Source organism: Miscanthus floridulus, chromosome 9, assembly GCF_019320115.1.
Source record: "Miscanthus floridulus cultivar M001 chromosome 9, ASM1932011v1, whole genome shotgun sequence".
NCBI classification, from domain to species: domain Eukaryota; kingdom Viridiplantae; phylum Streptophyta; class Magnoliopsida; order Poales; family Poaceae; genus Miscanthus; species Miscanthus floridulus.
The window spans coordinates 91,610,884-91,624,962 of NC_089588.1; the positions used below are offsets into that span (position 1 = coordinate 91,610,884).

General features: G+C 42.4%; 2 protein-coding genes across 2 annotated transcripts in view; one reads left to right on the plus strand and one right to left on the minus strand.

The window, feature by feature from the left end:
* Positions 1-1,650: 1,650 nt before the first annotated feature.
* Positions 1,651-2,490, plus strand: LOC136482376 (norbelladine synthase-like). Its single transcript, XM_066479590.1, has 2 exons — positions 1,651-1,887; positions 2,005-2,490. The coding sequence occupies exons 1-2, from the start codon at positions 1,704-1,706 to the stop codon at positions 2,304-2,306; spliced, it is 486 nt and encodes a 161-aa protein (XP_066335687.1). The 5' UTR covers positions 1,651-1,703; the 3' UTR covers positions 2,307-2,490.
* Positions 2,491-3,948: 1,458 nt separating this feature from the next.
* Positions 3,949-14,079, minus strand: part of LOC136480282 (uncharacterized) — a 40,955-nt gene continuing 30,824 nt past the window's right edge. The window contains exons 3-6 of the mRNA XM_066477871.1: positions 5,767-6,309; positions 4,710-4,794; positions 4,037-4,087; positions 3,949-3,954 (exon numbers count right to left, since the gene is read on the minus strand). Coding sequence (XP_066333968.1) covers positions 3,949-3,954; positions 4,037-4,087; positions 4,710-4,794; positions 5,767-6,309 — 685 coding nt within the window. The remainder of the gene's footprint in view (positions 3,955-4,036; positions 4,088-4,709; positions 4,795-5,766; positions 6,310-14,079) is intronic.

Below are 14,079 nucleotides of genomic sequence, written 5' to 3' on the forward strand. Positions count from 1 at the left end.
TGGGTGAATATATTGTAGGCCCAGCTGGAACAAGAGAGGAGGATACGGGAGCAGATGCAGGCGAAGATGGAGAGGATGGAGGCCGAGCGGGAGGCCGAGCAGCGAAGGATGGCGGAGATTCTTCAGTACATGCAAAGTCTTGGCGCCGCTACGGGTGTAGCTCCGCCACATTCGCTATTCGCTCCACCTGCACCTCCACCTCCTCACTATTCTACTCTTGTGAGTATAAATGTTTTAGTTTGTATGTTCATGCTTACGGTCAAACCTAGTGGAGTATGAAAGTTTTATTCATGTATGGTATATATTTATCTTGTCTCACACATGCAATCTCTTCTCCTTTGTGCAGAATCAATCGGCGGCATCGAACGATCCTCATGCTTCAGTGAATCCTTCACCAAATCAGTGATGATACTTGTGGTTGTTCATGATACTTCTATTTGCAATTGTGGTTGACGATGATGGAGCACTTGGATTGCTTGTGAACTTATTTGTGATATATTGTGAGACATGTGATGTTTGTGATATATATGTGGTGTTGGTGATATATATGTGATGTTGATGATATATATGTGATGTTGGTGATGTTTGTTATATATATCTTCTATTTGTTTGGATGAGATGTAAAAAAAAGTTGTTTCAGTCACTTTGCCGAGTGCAATGGCCATGACACTCGGCAAAATGACCATCTAGGAACTACTTGGGAATATGCTTTGCCGAGTGCAATGGCCATTACACTCGGCAAACATCACTGGTTTGCCGAGTGCCACGGGCCAGGCACTCGGCAAAGGTCGCCACTTTGCCGAGTGTCTTCTCGGCGACACTCGGCAAAGTGGCCACCTTTGCCAAGTGTCTAAGTCAACGGCGCTCGGCAAATCGGGTATCTTTGCCGAGTGCTTGACCTTTACACTCGGCAAAGCCGCCGTCACGGTGGCGCTCGCCGTCATGGCTACTTTTCTTTGCCGAGTGTCGGATTGGCACTCGGCAAAGCCTTTGCCGAGTGCCCGATAAAGTGCACTCGGTAAAGAGGTCTTTACCGATAAACTGTTTACCGAGCGCCCTTTGCCGAGTGTAACACTCGGCAAAGGCTTTGCCGAGTGTATATCGGCCTTTGCCGAGTGCCTCAGGCAAAGAAGCTGAATCCGGTAGTGATATCATCAATATCAACAATATTTTGGTCTCTCCGTGGCTTTGCCAGTTTGTACATGTCTATATCCCTATCATCTATGTACAGGAACAGTACTGCTTTGACGGTGTATATTGTACACATATGTCTATATCATCTATACGAATGACAAATGCTGGTGTCTCTATGGTCCACACATTTTTTCCATACGAGAAAAGTATATATGAATGCATGGGCTTCTGACTAATACCAAACTGCACATGTCTACACATGTCTATCTCTATCTGACTTTAGATGCCAGTCCACGCACATGTTTATATGATTCATTGGTATTATTTGGAGTAGCCTGCCCCAACTTGCTTGGGACTGAAAGGCTATGTTGTTGTTGTTGTTGGATTGGTATTATTTGGAGAGGCGCGCAACAACAACCCAGACGTAGCCAAATGACCCCCTCTGGGAGATCCCTGGCAGTAAAGAGAGCATCTTTCACGCTACACCGGCCTGCCTATATTGGTGGTTTGCACACGCTAACACACCAACAATAGAATCATCACGCAGCTGAAAGGCCGAGAAACTAGGGATGAAGGGGAGCAAGGTCCATGAGCACGAGACCGACGTCTCGGCCTCCGAGCTGTGGGCAATCTACGGCACGCTCCTCCCCGCGAAACTCCTGCCAGAGCTGCTCCCGCACGTGCTCGCCAAGGTAGAGCTCATCAGCGGCGACGGCGGTGTCGGTACCATTCTCAAGCTAATATTTCCACCTGGTGAGAGAAATTAAATCTATATAAAGACAAACACAAATAAACATTATTGATGCTGCTGGATATGCTAACATAGTATGTACTTGTAGTAACTTTTAATTGCTCTGCTGCACTTGCTAGGGATTCCTGGACTACAGAGTTACAAGGAGAAGTTCATCAAAGTAGACAATGAGAATTATATCAAGGAGGTAGAAGTCATCGAAGGCGACATTCTGAAGCTGGGGTTCCTGTACTACATGGTACGGTTTGAGATCATTTCAAAAGGGCCCAACTCGTCCGTGATAAGATCCACTATCGAGTATGAGGTTGATGATGCACACCAAGAGCTTGAAGCTATGGTGAGCATGGCAGCTTTGGCTGCAACTGCTGAGAAATTTTCTGAGCATGCCAAGGAGAACAAGGCCCCTCACGCTACCTCTTGAAAAAAATTTCAAGGGCCGAGTTTATGTTCATCATGAGGGACGAATGAACTACAGTTTCTGCGTGTTCTATTTGGTTGCATTTCAAATAATAAATACATTGTAGTAAAGGGTAATCCTGCTCGTACAAATCACAAATACATTTTGTATGGTTTGGTCTACTACAGCGCGCAATCCACTATATTCACCGTTCTAAAGCTCCTAGGGGTGGCTTTATGATAGTGTTTTCTCTCGACTGTGTCATGGCATGTTTTTTATTAAGAGGTAAAAGAGTTTTGCACGAAGTCCCAATGCACACTATGTAAAAAAACATCATTACAGACGCGCGTTTAGATACATTACAGACGTGTTTTGGCGCTTCTGCCATAACACGTCTGTAATAAGGTCATATTACAGACGCGACAAAAGCACGTCTGTAATGAGTTCATGCTGCAGACGTGTATTACTAACAAGCGTCTGTAGTAACCCTACCACAGACAGTACTGGTGAAGGAAAGACACGTCTGTAGTAACCCTATCATAGATGCGTATAGTTAAAACGCGTATGTGATGAGCCCTTATCACAGACGCGCATAGTCAACACGCGTCTGTTATAGTGAATTAAAAAGCAAAAAAAAAAATTTCCAGTGCCAGGATCTTATCCATACATCCAATATTAGGCATATAACACCGAATTTTTTTTAGATACTAATAGCTTAATGTGCATGCATATAGCAACTAATTTATGTTTTGCTCGCTGCACATTCACACTACTGTGATCTAGATAGACAATCGAGAGCATCAAACCCTTTAATTTCTATGTATGTTGAAACCAACAGGAATCCTCTTCCCTTCACTTCCTGTGGAGGTCGTTAAATAAAATGCTTAAATGCAGACCAATGCTACAAATGTACTATTAAAGCTCTCATAGTTGCAAAGAATCAATTTGCGACTGAAGTGAGAAGCAAACTAACAAAATTATTGAAGCAAAGATCTCACCTGCACTGTGCAGCAATCTTCCCCTTACCCATCTAAGATGCAATGCTGCAAAATGTGAATTGTATTTCAACTGAAGCAAAACATTCCTCTAAAATTTATTTCAATAAAACTAAAAGCTAATACACAATGTATATCAATGACAAAATTACCAAGAAATCAAATTGAGTAACTTTAAAAGCAGCTAGATTCACAAACAACCAAAATAGTCAGAGTAGAACAGCTATCCAAAATTTGGTCTCGTTTAACAACTATATCAGCTACTTAAAATAGCAGAGGGTTACCTCAGCGCATATGAAGCCCCTTTTGAAATTAGTATGAATTGCACCAGCAGCTTGAGGAGCTTTAGTCTGACGTCTGATCTGCCAACACTTTACCTGAACAAAAAATTCAAATTTGTTGCTGAAGCAGCTAATTCAAATCACATTCTCCTACTGAACAAGTGCACATAGAAATGATCTTTCAACTTCAACTATTGGCACAACTTTTCAAAAATATTCAAAAGAGCAAAAGAAATTACTAAAGTTCAATGAAATTACTAAAGTTCAATGAAAAGCACATGAAGAATAATACAATAAAAGATAGGCAACTTTGTATTACTATTTTAGCAACACATAACAAAAGGATAGATTATGCTGCACTGAAAAGAACAAGTACCTCATCAAGATAGATTATGCCTACAGTACGCACATTCGAAACATCAAGTCGAAACTCAAAACAGGCACTTAACAAGAATGTCCTTGGGGAAGGAGTGTATACCTTAACAGCAGATTCACTGCCCAATTCTTTCAGATCTTCAAACTTCATTACCTGACCCACAAAAGTAGAAGTAACAATCATATATGAAATTATACTGTTCAAACATGAATAGAGCCAAACTAAACAATGCCAAAAGAATGGCCTCATCAGCTAGTATACATCCAAATATTTATAATGTCAAGGTAACAAAATTGTCAATGGAAACTGGATGCCGTATGTTGTAGAAGACATGCCTGCAACTACATATTATTTCTAAAGTGCTCTTACGACCACAGCCATACCTCATCATTTATAGTATATCTAAATGCTACAAGATTCAAATCGGTTCATTGGTCTATTGCTGGCATTAATGGCATGTATTATCTTGTATAGTTTTCCTTACTAAAAGTGTGCACAGGTATGAACATAAAAAAATGGAGGTGGTGCTGATAAACAATGGATATCATTGACAGAATTACCAAGAAGTCAAATTGAGTAACTTTAAAAGCATCAGTGAGAACTCAGAAGTTGTCAAACAATTGACTGTTAAAGTATGTCCTAGTAGAAACTGTCACCTCATTACATAGGTCTGTAGTATCATTAGAAGCATTTAGCATGACGAAGCTAACCAACTCTAGTATCAAAATTGTGAATGAACTTGCCTTGTTATTTGGTTTTCGGCACAATATTTGACAGCTTCATCTTCTGGCATATCCACTAGTTTCTGTTCAAAAGCACAACTGAAAGGAAGTATGGTTTCACCACCATGTTCCTGCACACTGATGGAAAAAGGCATATCAGCTCATGTGTGCTATAATACCAGCAAGGAATATATCATATTATTGGACCAGTAAAGGGGCTTACAACATATATAACATGACTAAGATCAATAACATATTTAGGAAGCAGGTACAAGTATTCAGAACCCCACACTAATGGGCAATGGACCAAGGAAACATGTATGAATGATATAGAAGGGTCGATGTTCCCTAAGTCTGAAACACCAAGTACAAAGGTATTAAACATCCCCATCACATCTGAGATGTTTCTTGCCAATCTACCGAGAAAATGGCATGTTACTGAGACTTAAAAACTACACAATAATGACAGTGAATATGACAAAAAAAATTGAACTCCTTCAGATGAAAACTGTTCAGAAGATTATACTAATCAAAAGTTCATGGCAACACAGAGCCAAGCAGACATTAGTCCATGTGACAGGCCAGTCCATGAAGCAGGCTCTCAGAACACGTAAAGTATACAAAGCAAAGTGCAATACAGTAAGTAGTAGCAGAGAATGTCATATTTTTCATATTTTTGCGACAATAAGCAGAGCTGGTACCCCTATGATTATAATCAGCAGACATATATAGTTTGTTATTAAAAACAACCCCTCACCAACAAGTAATTGGAAATCTCTACCTGACACAAGAATTTCTTTGGGGATGCACAAGCCCCAATCGGATCATCTCAAAACTGTATTACCAGTCTATCTAGATGAATATAGCATGGAGCAGAGGACGACATTGCTACCTTGTTTGGGTCAGAGAGGTAGATGCAGAGGGGGTACCTATTGTCGACATTGGCGACCCGCACCTAGCCGCCGTCGGCCCTCTGGATGGCGAGGATCATGTCCTGGCGGATGGCCATGGGCAGCACCGAGTAGCCCCAGTGGGGCGCGGCCAGTCTCAGCCTTAACCCCTATGAAGCACACACGCGCACGGGCAGTCCAGGGATGGGGATGGATGGACCTGGGGAGCGGGCGAAGAGCGCGGGGCATCGTCCGCTTGCTGGTGTCGCTGCTGCTCCCCCATGGCTGTTGTTTTGGTAGATTTGGAGGTGGGAGGCGGCACCGGCTAGATCCGGGTGGAGGGAGGCGCGGCCGGCTGGATCCGGGTGGAGGGAAGCGCTTCCGGCTGGAGGGAGGGAGGGAGGCGGACTGCTCGCACCGCCGCACGGGAAGGTAGAGGAGGTGGCTGGCGGTGCTTTGGCGCTTGGCGGGCGGGCGGAGGCTGCCGGTGGGCGGGCTCGCAATGGCACGCTGTCCCCTAGCTGTGGACGGGAGGATCCAGATCTCGGAGAGGAAGGAGACGAGGAGGGAGGTGACGGCGGCAGACGAGGGCGCGGTGGTGGCACCGGCAGAAGAGGTGGCTGTGGCAGCGCCAGCAGTGGAGCAGGGTGGCGACGCCGGAGTAGGAGGAGGGGGCGGCGGTGTTGTAAGTGAAGGAGGAGGGGTGGTGGCGTTGTGCGACTCCGTGACTGGAGTCGGGGAGAGAGAGGGGACTACTCCGTGACTGCGTACTTGAGTTGTAAATTCATGGGAGTTAATCTTTTTTTTGGTCCGTGATGCTCCATTCTCTGACGTGCGTTTACTCAGACACGTATGTGGTATACCCATCATAACACAGACGCGTGATAACTACGTACCACACACACGTTTTCACAACACGCGTCTGTGATATGTCGTCTAAGTATTACGACGCTTGTTACCAACACGCGTCTGTAATAAGTTCTTATTACAGACGCGTGTTGACCTTGCCGGATCGGCGACCTCCGCCGACGACTTATTACAGACATGCGATGGGAAGGCATGTCTATAAACTCGTACTACAGACGCGTGTTTGTGCTGGCGTCTGTAGGTGATGTGGTGGATATGTGGTTTTTTTACATAGGGATAGGTAATCCAATGATTATCGGTACTAACCAGAAAAGCTACGCATAAATACATAACAAAGACGTTATAGATCTTGCTCAAGGAAACAATGCTACCAAGCTTAATGTAAGAAACCAGCATCGGGAGTAGCAAACTCAGCTGACGAAAGCCCGCCTGATACCAAAGTCTGCCCCCCCACCATAGCCTTCTCCACCACTACCTTCTGCATCGTCATCTCGTGTACCGTTATGCGTCATGAAAAGATGGGTATCATCATCTCCATTACTTTTCGTGCAATCCCCTTTCTGGTTGCTTGCTTCTGTACATCTCTCACCATGATGATACCAAATCATGTAGTTCTCCATGAAACCCTTTCTTACTAAGTGCGATCTTATCGTATTTAGATGGTTTTAACAATCACAACAGGGACAATATATATCCTTTGTTTGCTTAATCAAAGCATGTCACTTAGCGGCTTCAATAAAACCATTCACATCTTGTATATAGGAGGCTTCATGTCTTCGTTTCTGTGTACATCCACGACCTATCCATACATGGTCTTTGAAGAGAAACAATATATTTGCTTCAAGATATTATTCGCACGTAACTCGTGAATGAATTGTCTATTTTTTTGGTATAAATATTATTCTAGATCTAGAGCTTAAAACCTAATCTATAAAAAAACTATGAACCAAAAAATGGAAAAATAAATATACAAATTTAATTGAGTTGATGTGAGCCAAGTAAGTTGGACAAAAAATCAATCTAAATTGCTAGAAAAGATAAAAAATATCAAACATTATGTCTCTCTACATCTCTAGATTTGCATGACAACCAAAATTAGTGAAAGAATTGTATAGGTAAAATTTGAAAAGACTTGAGGGATGGCACAAACTCACCTCTCAAACCCATCCCTTTCAAAGATTCCAATGGTAAAACCTCCCCCTCCCCCTCTTTTTTTTGTAATTTCTCACCTCCCATGGAGCTCAACAGTGGCATGAACAACTACACTCATTAGGAGGAAGAAGGGTATTTTAGAAGGGTCATTTTTAGGGACAATTGACTAAGAGCACCGCCCCTGTTAGTACATTTCAGACGTGGCTCTCTTAAAAGAACCGTCCATGATAATCTGGTTCTTCTAAACACAGTTTGGTAAAGTGGCCTGTCCCTAAAAATCATAATTTCAGGGGTGGTTCTCTTAAGGGAATTGGTTTGTTAGCTACAGTGCTCCCTGCCAATGTTTCAGACGGTTTTAAGTCATCCGCGTCTATGAGACTACTACAAAAAGGATTTGTAGCAACGCCCCCTTTTTTTGTAGGGCCGGCTCAACATGGAGCCGCCCCTATAAATGGTGCCCAAACAGGCCACCCCTATAAATCTATTTGTAGGGGTTGCTGGTATAATCAGTCGGCCCTACAAATGGCTCTATTTGTAGGGGCGACTTTATATCCAGCTGCCCCTATAAATCAGATTTGTATAGACGCCGAATAGTAAAAATTAAGAATTAAAATTCAATTTTTTTCAAACAACCTCGGATGGAGAAATGACCAAAATAAAAGTTATAGATCTCGAAAAGTTATGAAACTTTATTGTTTACAACTTTTTCATTTGAAATCATTTAGTACTTTAAAATGCTGTTTGAAATTCAATTTTGAAAACATCGAAGAACTCCGATTTCTCTTTTTAATCTCTGGCTAAAACTTGTAACTAGTCTTTCTTCCTCATACTAACTTCAAATTTGATGATTTTTTTCTAAAATTTTCTAAAATCATGCTCTATCAGTTTATCGTGTTGTTGTAGCTATTATTAAGTCCATCTTTTCGTGTGACTATGCTTTATCTATTTGAATTTCAAAAAATGACAACTTCAAACGTTATTTTGAAAAATTAAATGATTTCAGCTAAAAACTCATGAACGTAAAAGTTGTAGAACTCATCAAGATCTACAACTTTTATTTTGGTCATTTTGTCAACCGATGAAGTGGTAGTAACATTGTTCACAAAATTTACATATCTCTCTTATAGTTTCATAGAACTCCGCCTATGGTGGGGCGCCTTTGGTGTCCCAGCATAGTAGGTCCCAAGCCTTGGTAAAGGATAAGGGTTGTGTTAGGCGCAGTGAGCCAATGTAAAAACTTAGCTACTTTTATGGCGATGAAAACCAAAAGAATCCCGTTAGGGCGTAACCCTCTTAGCGATGAGCCATGTCGGAACCTAGGTAGGGTGTTAAATGAGCAAGGACCAGGTCATCACCCTCGTGACATGTCGTGTCACGATCTGGATATGGTGTCAAGTGAGCAAGGATCAGGTCATCGCATCCTTAGTGGCGCGCCATATCAGCACCCTGGTGTGGTGCAAAATGAGCAAGGTCTTCACACCTACCTCGGTGGGTGCGAAGGGTAAGGAAGCTAGTCAAGCCAACTAGGATCCATTTAGGTAGCTGGAATGTAGGGTCCCTTACGGGTAAGTTAAGAGAGTTAGTGAACACAGTGTTTAGGAGTCATGTAAATATCTTATGCGTCGATGAGACTAAATGGAAGAGGTAGAAGGCGAAGGAGGTGGACAATACCGGCTTCAAGCTCGGGTACACAGGGGACAACTTCAAATAAAAATGGAGTAGGAGTTTTGATTGATATGAGCCTCAAGGATGATGTGGTGGAGGTGAGAAAGAAAGGAGATAGGATCATCTTAGTTAACCTTGTCATTAGTGATATGGTCTTAAATATAATTAGTGCGTATGCCGCCCAAGTAGGCTATGATGAGAGTGCTAAGCGGCTTTTCTGGGAAGACATAGATTGCTTGGTTAGAGTTGTCCCTAGTAGCGAGAAGCTCTTTACAGAAGGTGATCTTAATGGCCATGTAGGTACATCAAGTGCAGGTTTCGAGGCGGTTCATAGGGGTTTCGCATATGGTAGTAGGAACCAGGAGTGAGGAAGTCTTAGACTTCACCATAGCTTTTGATCTGATGATAGCTAACACTTTCTTTCGTAAGAGATAGCATGACCTTTAGTAGTGGCCAATACTCTAGTTAAATCGACTTTGCCCTTACAAGGAGGGATAAACGAACATGCGTGGACTATAAGGTGAAACCTGGAGAATGTGTGGTCGCTCAACACAAGCTGGTGGTGGCTAACTTCCGCTTTCTAGTGCAAGCTCGTGGGAACAAACAAGCTAGGGTTTCTAGAACAAAGTGGTGGAAATTAGAAGGGGAGGCATCTAAGGTATTTAAGGAAAAGGTCATTGAAGAGGGCCCTTGGAAGGATAAAGGCGACGCAAACATGTGGGACAAGATGGCAACATGTGTTCGGAAGGTTGCTTCAGAGGTGCTTGGAGTGACCAAAAGGAGCGGTTGTGACTCGAAAGACACATGGTCATGGATTGAAGATGTGCAAAAGGTTAGTAAGTAAAAGAAGGAGTGCTATAAGCGATTGTATCATGACAGGTATGCAGACAGCATAGAGAAGTACAAAGGGGTAGGCAAAGAAGACTGCAAAATAAGCAGTGAGTGAGGCAAAGGTGTAGGCCTATGAAGACCTTTACCAACATTTGAGTACGAAGGAAGGAGAAAAGGACATTTATAGGATGGCATAGCTCACGATAGGAAGTCAATTGACTTCAACGAAGTCAAGTGCATAAAGGATGAGAGGGAGGAACTCTTGGTGAAGGAGGATGAGATCAGACATAGATGGCAAGAGTATTTTGATAAATTGTTCAATGGTGAGAACAAGAACACCACCGTTCAGTTGGATGACTCGTTTGATGACACTAATAGGCGCTTTGTGCGGAGGATTCAAGAATGAAAGGGATAAAAGGGGGCAAAGCGATGGGCCCTGATGGTATCCCATTCAAGGTGTGGAGATGTCTCGGGGATATAGCTATAGTATGGCTAACCAAGATGTTCAACAATATCTTTTGATCGAACAAGATGCCTGAGGAGCGAAGAAGAAGCATATTGGTACCAATCTACAAGAACAAGGGAGATATCCAACGTTGTACTAATTATTGGGGAATTAAGTTGATGAGCCACACTATGAAGTTATGGGAGAGAGTCATCGAGCAGCGCCTGCGAGGAACGATGCAGATATCAACAAACCAATTTGGTTTCATGCCCGGAAGGTCAACCATAGAAGCAATCTTCTTAATAAGATAAGTTATGGAGTGGTTTAGAGAGCAGAAGAAGGGAAGAAGGACCTCCACATGGTTTTCATTGACTTGGAGAAGGCTTATGACAAGATACCAAGAAATGTTATGTGGTGGGCTTTAGACAAACATAAAGTCCCATCAAAGTACTAACCCTCATCAAGGACATGTACAATAATGTTGTGACTAGTGTTCGAACAAACGATGGTAACACAGATTACTTCCTGATTAAAATTGGACTTCATCAAGGGTTAGCCTTAAGCCCATATCTCTTTGCCTTGGTAATGGATGAGGTTACTAGGAACATACATGGGGATATCCCTTGGTGTATGTTGTTCGCTGATGATGTAGTGTTAGTGGACGAAAGCCAGGCGGGAGTAAATAGGAAACTAGAGTTATGACGGCAGACCCTTGAGTCTAAAGGTTTTAGATTGATAGTGAAGACGGTGAGGAGCGGTCCGGAAGAGGCACACGGGAGACCCACTTGCATGTGGGGAAGGCCCGGGGCTATCCATGGAGTTACCTAACTAGGAGCTTCTCTCTTGCGAGGGATTCCTTCTGAGGGGCTCCAACGAGGACTAGGGGAAGCTTGAGCGCTTCTCGATACCTCTGTAAAAATACCGGAGTCATCGATGGGAGTTTAGATCTCTACCTCATCTTTACCTTTCGCATTTATATTATATGACTTGGTTGTGTTGTTACTTTCCAAGCTTAGTTTGATAGGCTAGTTGATAGGATTGGAACCTATGGTGCATAACTCTATTGCGGTAGAGATAGCAACATACCTAGCAAAACCTTTGTTGCACATTTAGATAAATTACTTTCTTACATATGTTTTTGACTAGGTGAAATTAGAGGCCATAGTTAGAAGTTGAATTTTAAGTTGCCTAATTCACCCCCTTCTTAGGTGTCATGGTCCCTTACAAGTGGTATTAGAGCCGGTTGGCTCAATTTGGACCTTTGGCTTCACCGTAATTTGACAGCATGAATTTCCCCTACTATAGAGCTAGAATGGCTTGTCACCTTGAGGCGGTTGATTTAGGTGTTTGGAGAGTTACTCATGATGGGATGAAACCCATTAAGAATCTCAAAAAACCAACTAAGAGTGATGAAAAGGAAATGCATTTCAATGCTAGAGCTAAAAATTGCTTGTTTGAATCTTTTAGCATGGATGTCTTTAACCAACTGTTCACCCTAATTATGGCACAAGAAATTTGGTTAAAATTGCAAGAGCTCCATGATGGCACAAGTAATGTTCATGAACAAAAGCATTGCCTAGCTAAACAAAGCTTTGATTCCTTTAAAATGAATGAAGATGAGGTTGTTCGTGATATGTATTCTCGTTTGAATGTAATTATCAATGAGCTCAATTCTATAGGATTAACAAGGCTAAGTGATGTGGACATCATGAGGAAGATCATCTCCATGCTACCACAAGAGAAGTTTGCAAGCATCATCACCATCCTTCACAACATGAAGGACTTGAGCAACATGACCCCGACCATTGTAATTGGCAAGATAGTGGCATATGAGATGTCACACAAGATGGGTCAAGAAGAAGCCTCTTCATCAAGCAAAGGCAAAGCTCTTGCTTGTAGCGAACACAAGAAAATGAGGGGCAAGCAAGTTGAGACAAGCTCAAGCTCAAGCTCCTCAAGTAAAGAAGAAGAAGAGGATGATGATGAAGAATCAAGTGATGATCAATCCTCCTCCACCTTCGACATTGATGAAGAATCACTCAAGCTCATAAATAAGGTGGATAAGATGATCCAATTGCTCAATGTGAAGGGTGTGCCTATCCAAGTTCAAGATTGCATCTTCACCAATCAAAGAAGAGAGCAAACAAAGAAGGGATGCTATGGATCCGGCGAGTTGAGGCACTTTGTAGAAGTTTGTCCAAACAAGCCCTCACCCAAGTCAAAGAAGATGGCATGCAAGGACAAAGCCCTCACATCAATAAGGTCATGGGATGATTGTTCAAGTGAAGAAGAAGACCATCACAAGAGGTACGGGCACAAGAACTCATCATCAAGCTCTTCTCACACGTGCCTTGTGGCACAAGGTAATGAAAGTTCATCCTCCACTAGTGAGAATGATAGTGATAGTGATGATGAGCTACCTTCTTATGAGCAACTTGTGCAAGAAAAACTTAAATATGCTAAAAGTTGTACTAGCCAACAAAAGAAGTTAAAATTGCTAAAACAAAAGTCAGATAGCTCACAAGAAGCTTATAATGCCTTTCTTGAACAATATGAAACTTTTGCAAACCTTAATGTTGAGCTATCTACTAAAATTGAGCAACTTCAGGCTAGTGCAAACAAAAATGAATGCACAATCAATGATGAGCAACTTGTAAAGAAAAATGAAAAATTAAAGGAAAAGTTAGCTAACTCACAAGATGCTTATAAAAGTTGCTTGCTAAAATGGAAACCATGTGCAAACATTGTGATGAGCTAACTAATAAAGTTGCTAATCTTGAAGCCATCGGTACAACCCCCACCGAGGCACCTAGAAAAGAAAAGTTTAATCTTTGACATGCCTAAAAACGATGCCACTACTTCTTGCAATGATTTATGTTTAGACTCACCCTTTTGCGACCAAGTTCGTTTTAAGAAAGTTGTTGTAGAAACATGCACACAAGAGGTCGCAATGGAGAATGAGCCACTCTAGCAATAAGTGGCTCGCCTCACCAAGGACTTGACTCAAGTGAAAGGCAAGATAGAGCAAACCCAACTTCATCAAGATAACATCATCAAGGGAGTGAAGAAGCTTGATGAAGGACAAACCGTGGTTTGCTTCATATGCCACAAGGAAGGCCACAAGTCCTATGAGTGCAAGGTGAAGAATGGGAAAGGAGCTAAGACGAAAGAGAAAAACAAAAAGCAAACAAGCAAGCTCTCCAACACATATACCAACAAGGTGGACAAGAAGGCCTCCACACCTTACCTCTTGAAGAAGAAAAAGAATGACAAGGTGGTGGCTATCAAGGTGAACAAGCAAGCCAACAAAGGGGCCAAACACATTTGGGTGCCAAAGGAGTTCATTTCTAACATGAAGACCACCAAGAAGGTTTGAGTCCTGAAAGGGAAGTGAGAAGTCCAATGGACTTTGGGGAATTCAGAGACTTGGCATATAGTTTGGGTGCATTTCGTGGGGCGCATCATGATGGACAAGGTAATTGCCAAGTGGGTTAGTGTAAATTATGGACCCAAATTCCCCTTCCCATGGTTGGTAACTAGATTTAATTTCTTGCAATTTCAATTAGCATCTAG

Excerpts from the sequence above, each read along its gene's own strand:
- LOC136482376 (XM_066479590.1), top strand. The coding sequence starts at position 1,704 with ATGAAGGGGAGCAAGGTCCATGAGCACGAGACCGACGTCTCGGCCTCC. Across the intron at positions 1,888-2,004 it reads CAAGCTAATATTTCCACCTG|GGATTCCTGGACTACAGAGT; the intron begins GTGAGAGAAATT and ends TGCACTTGCTAG.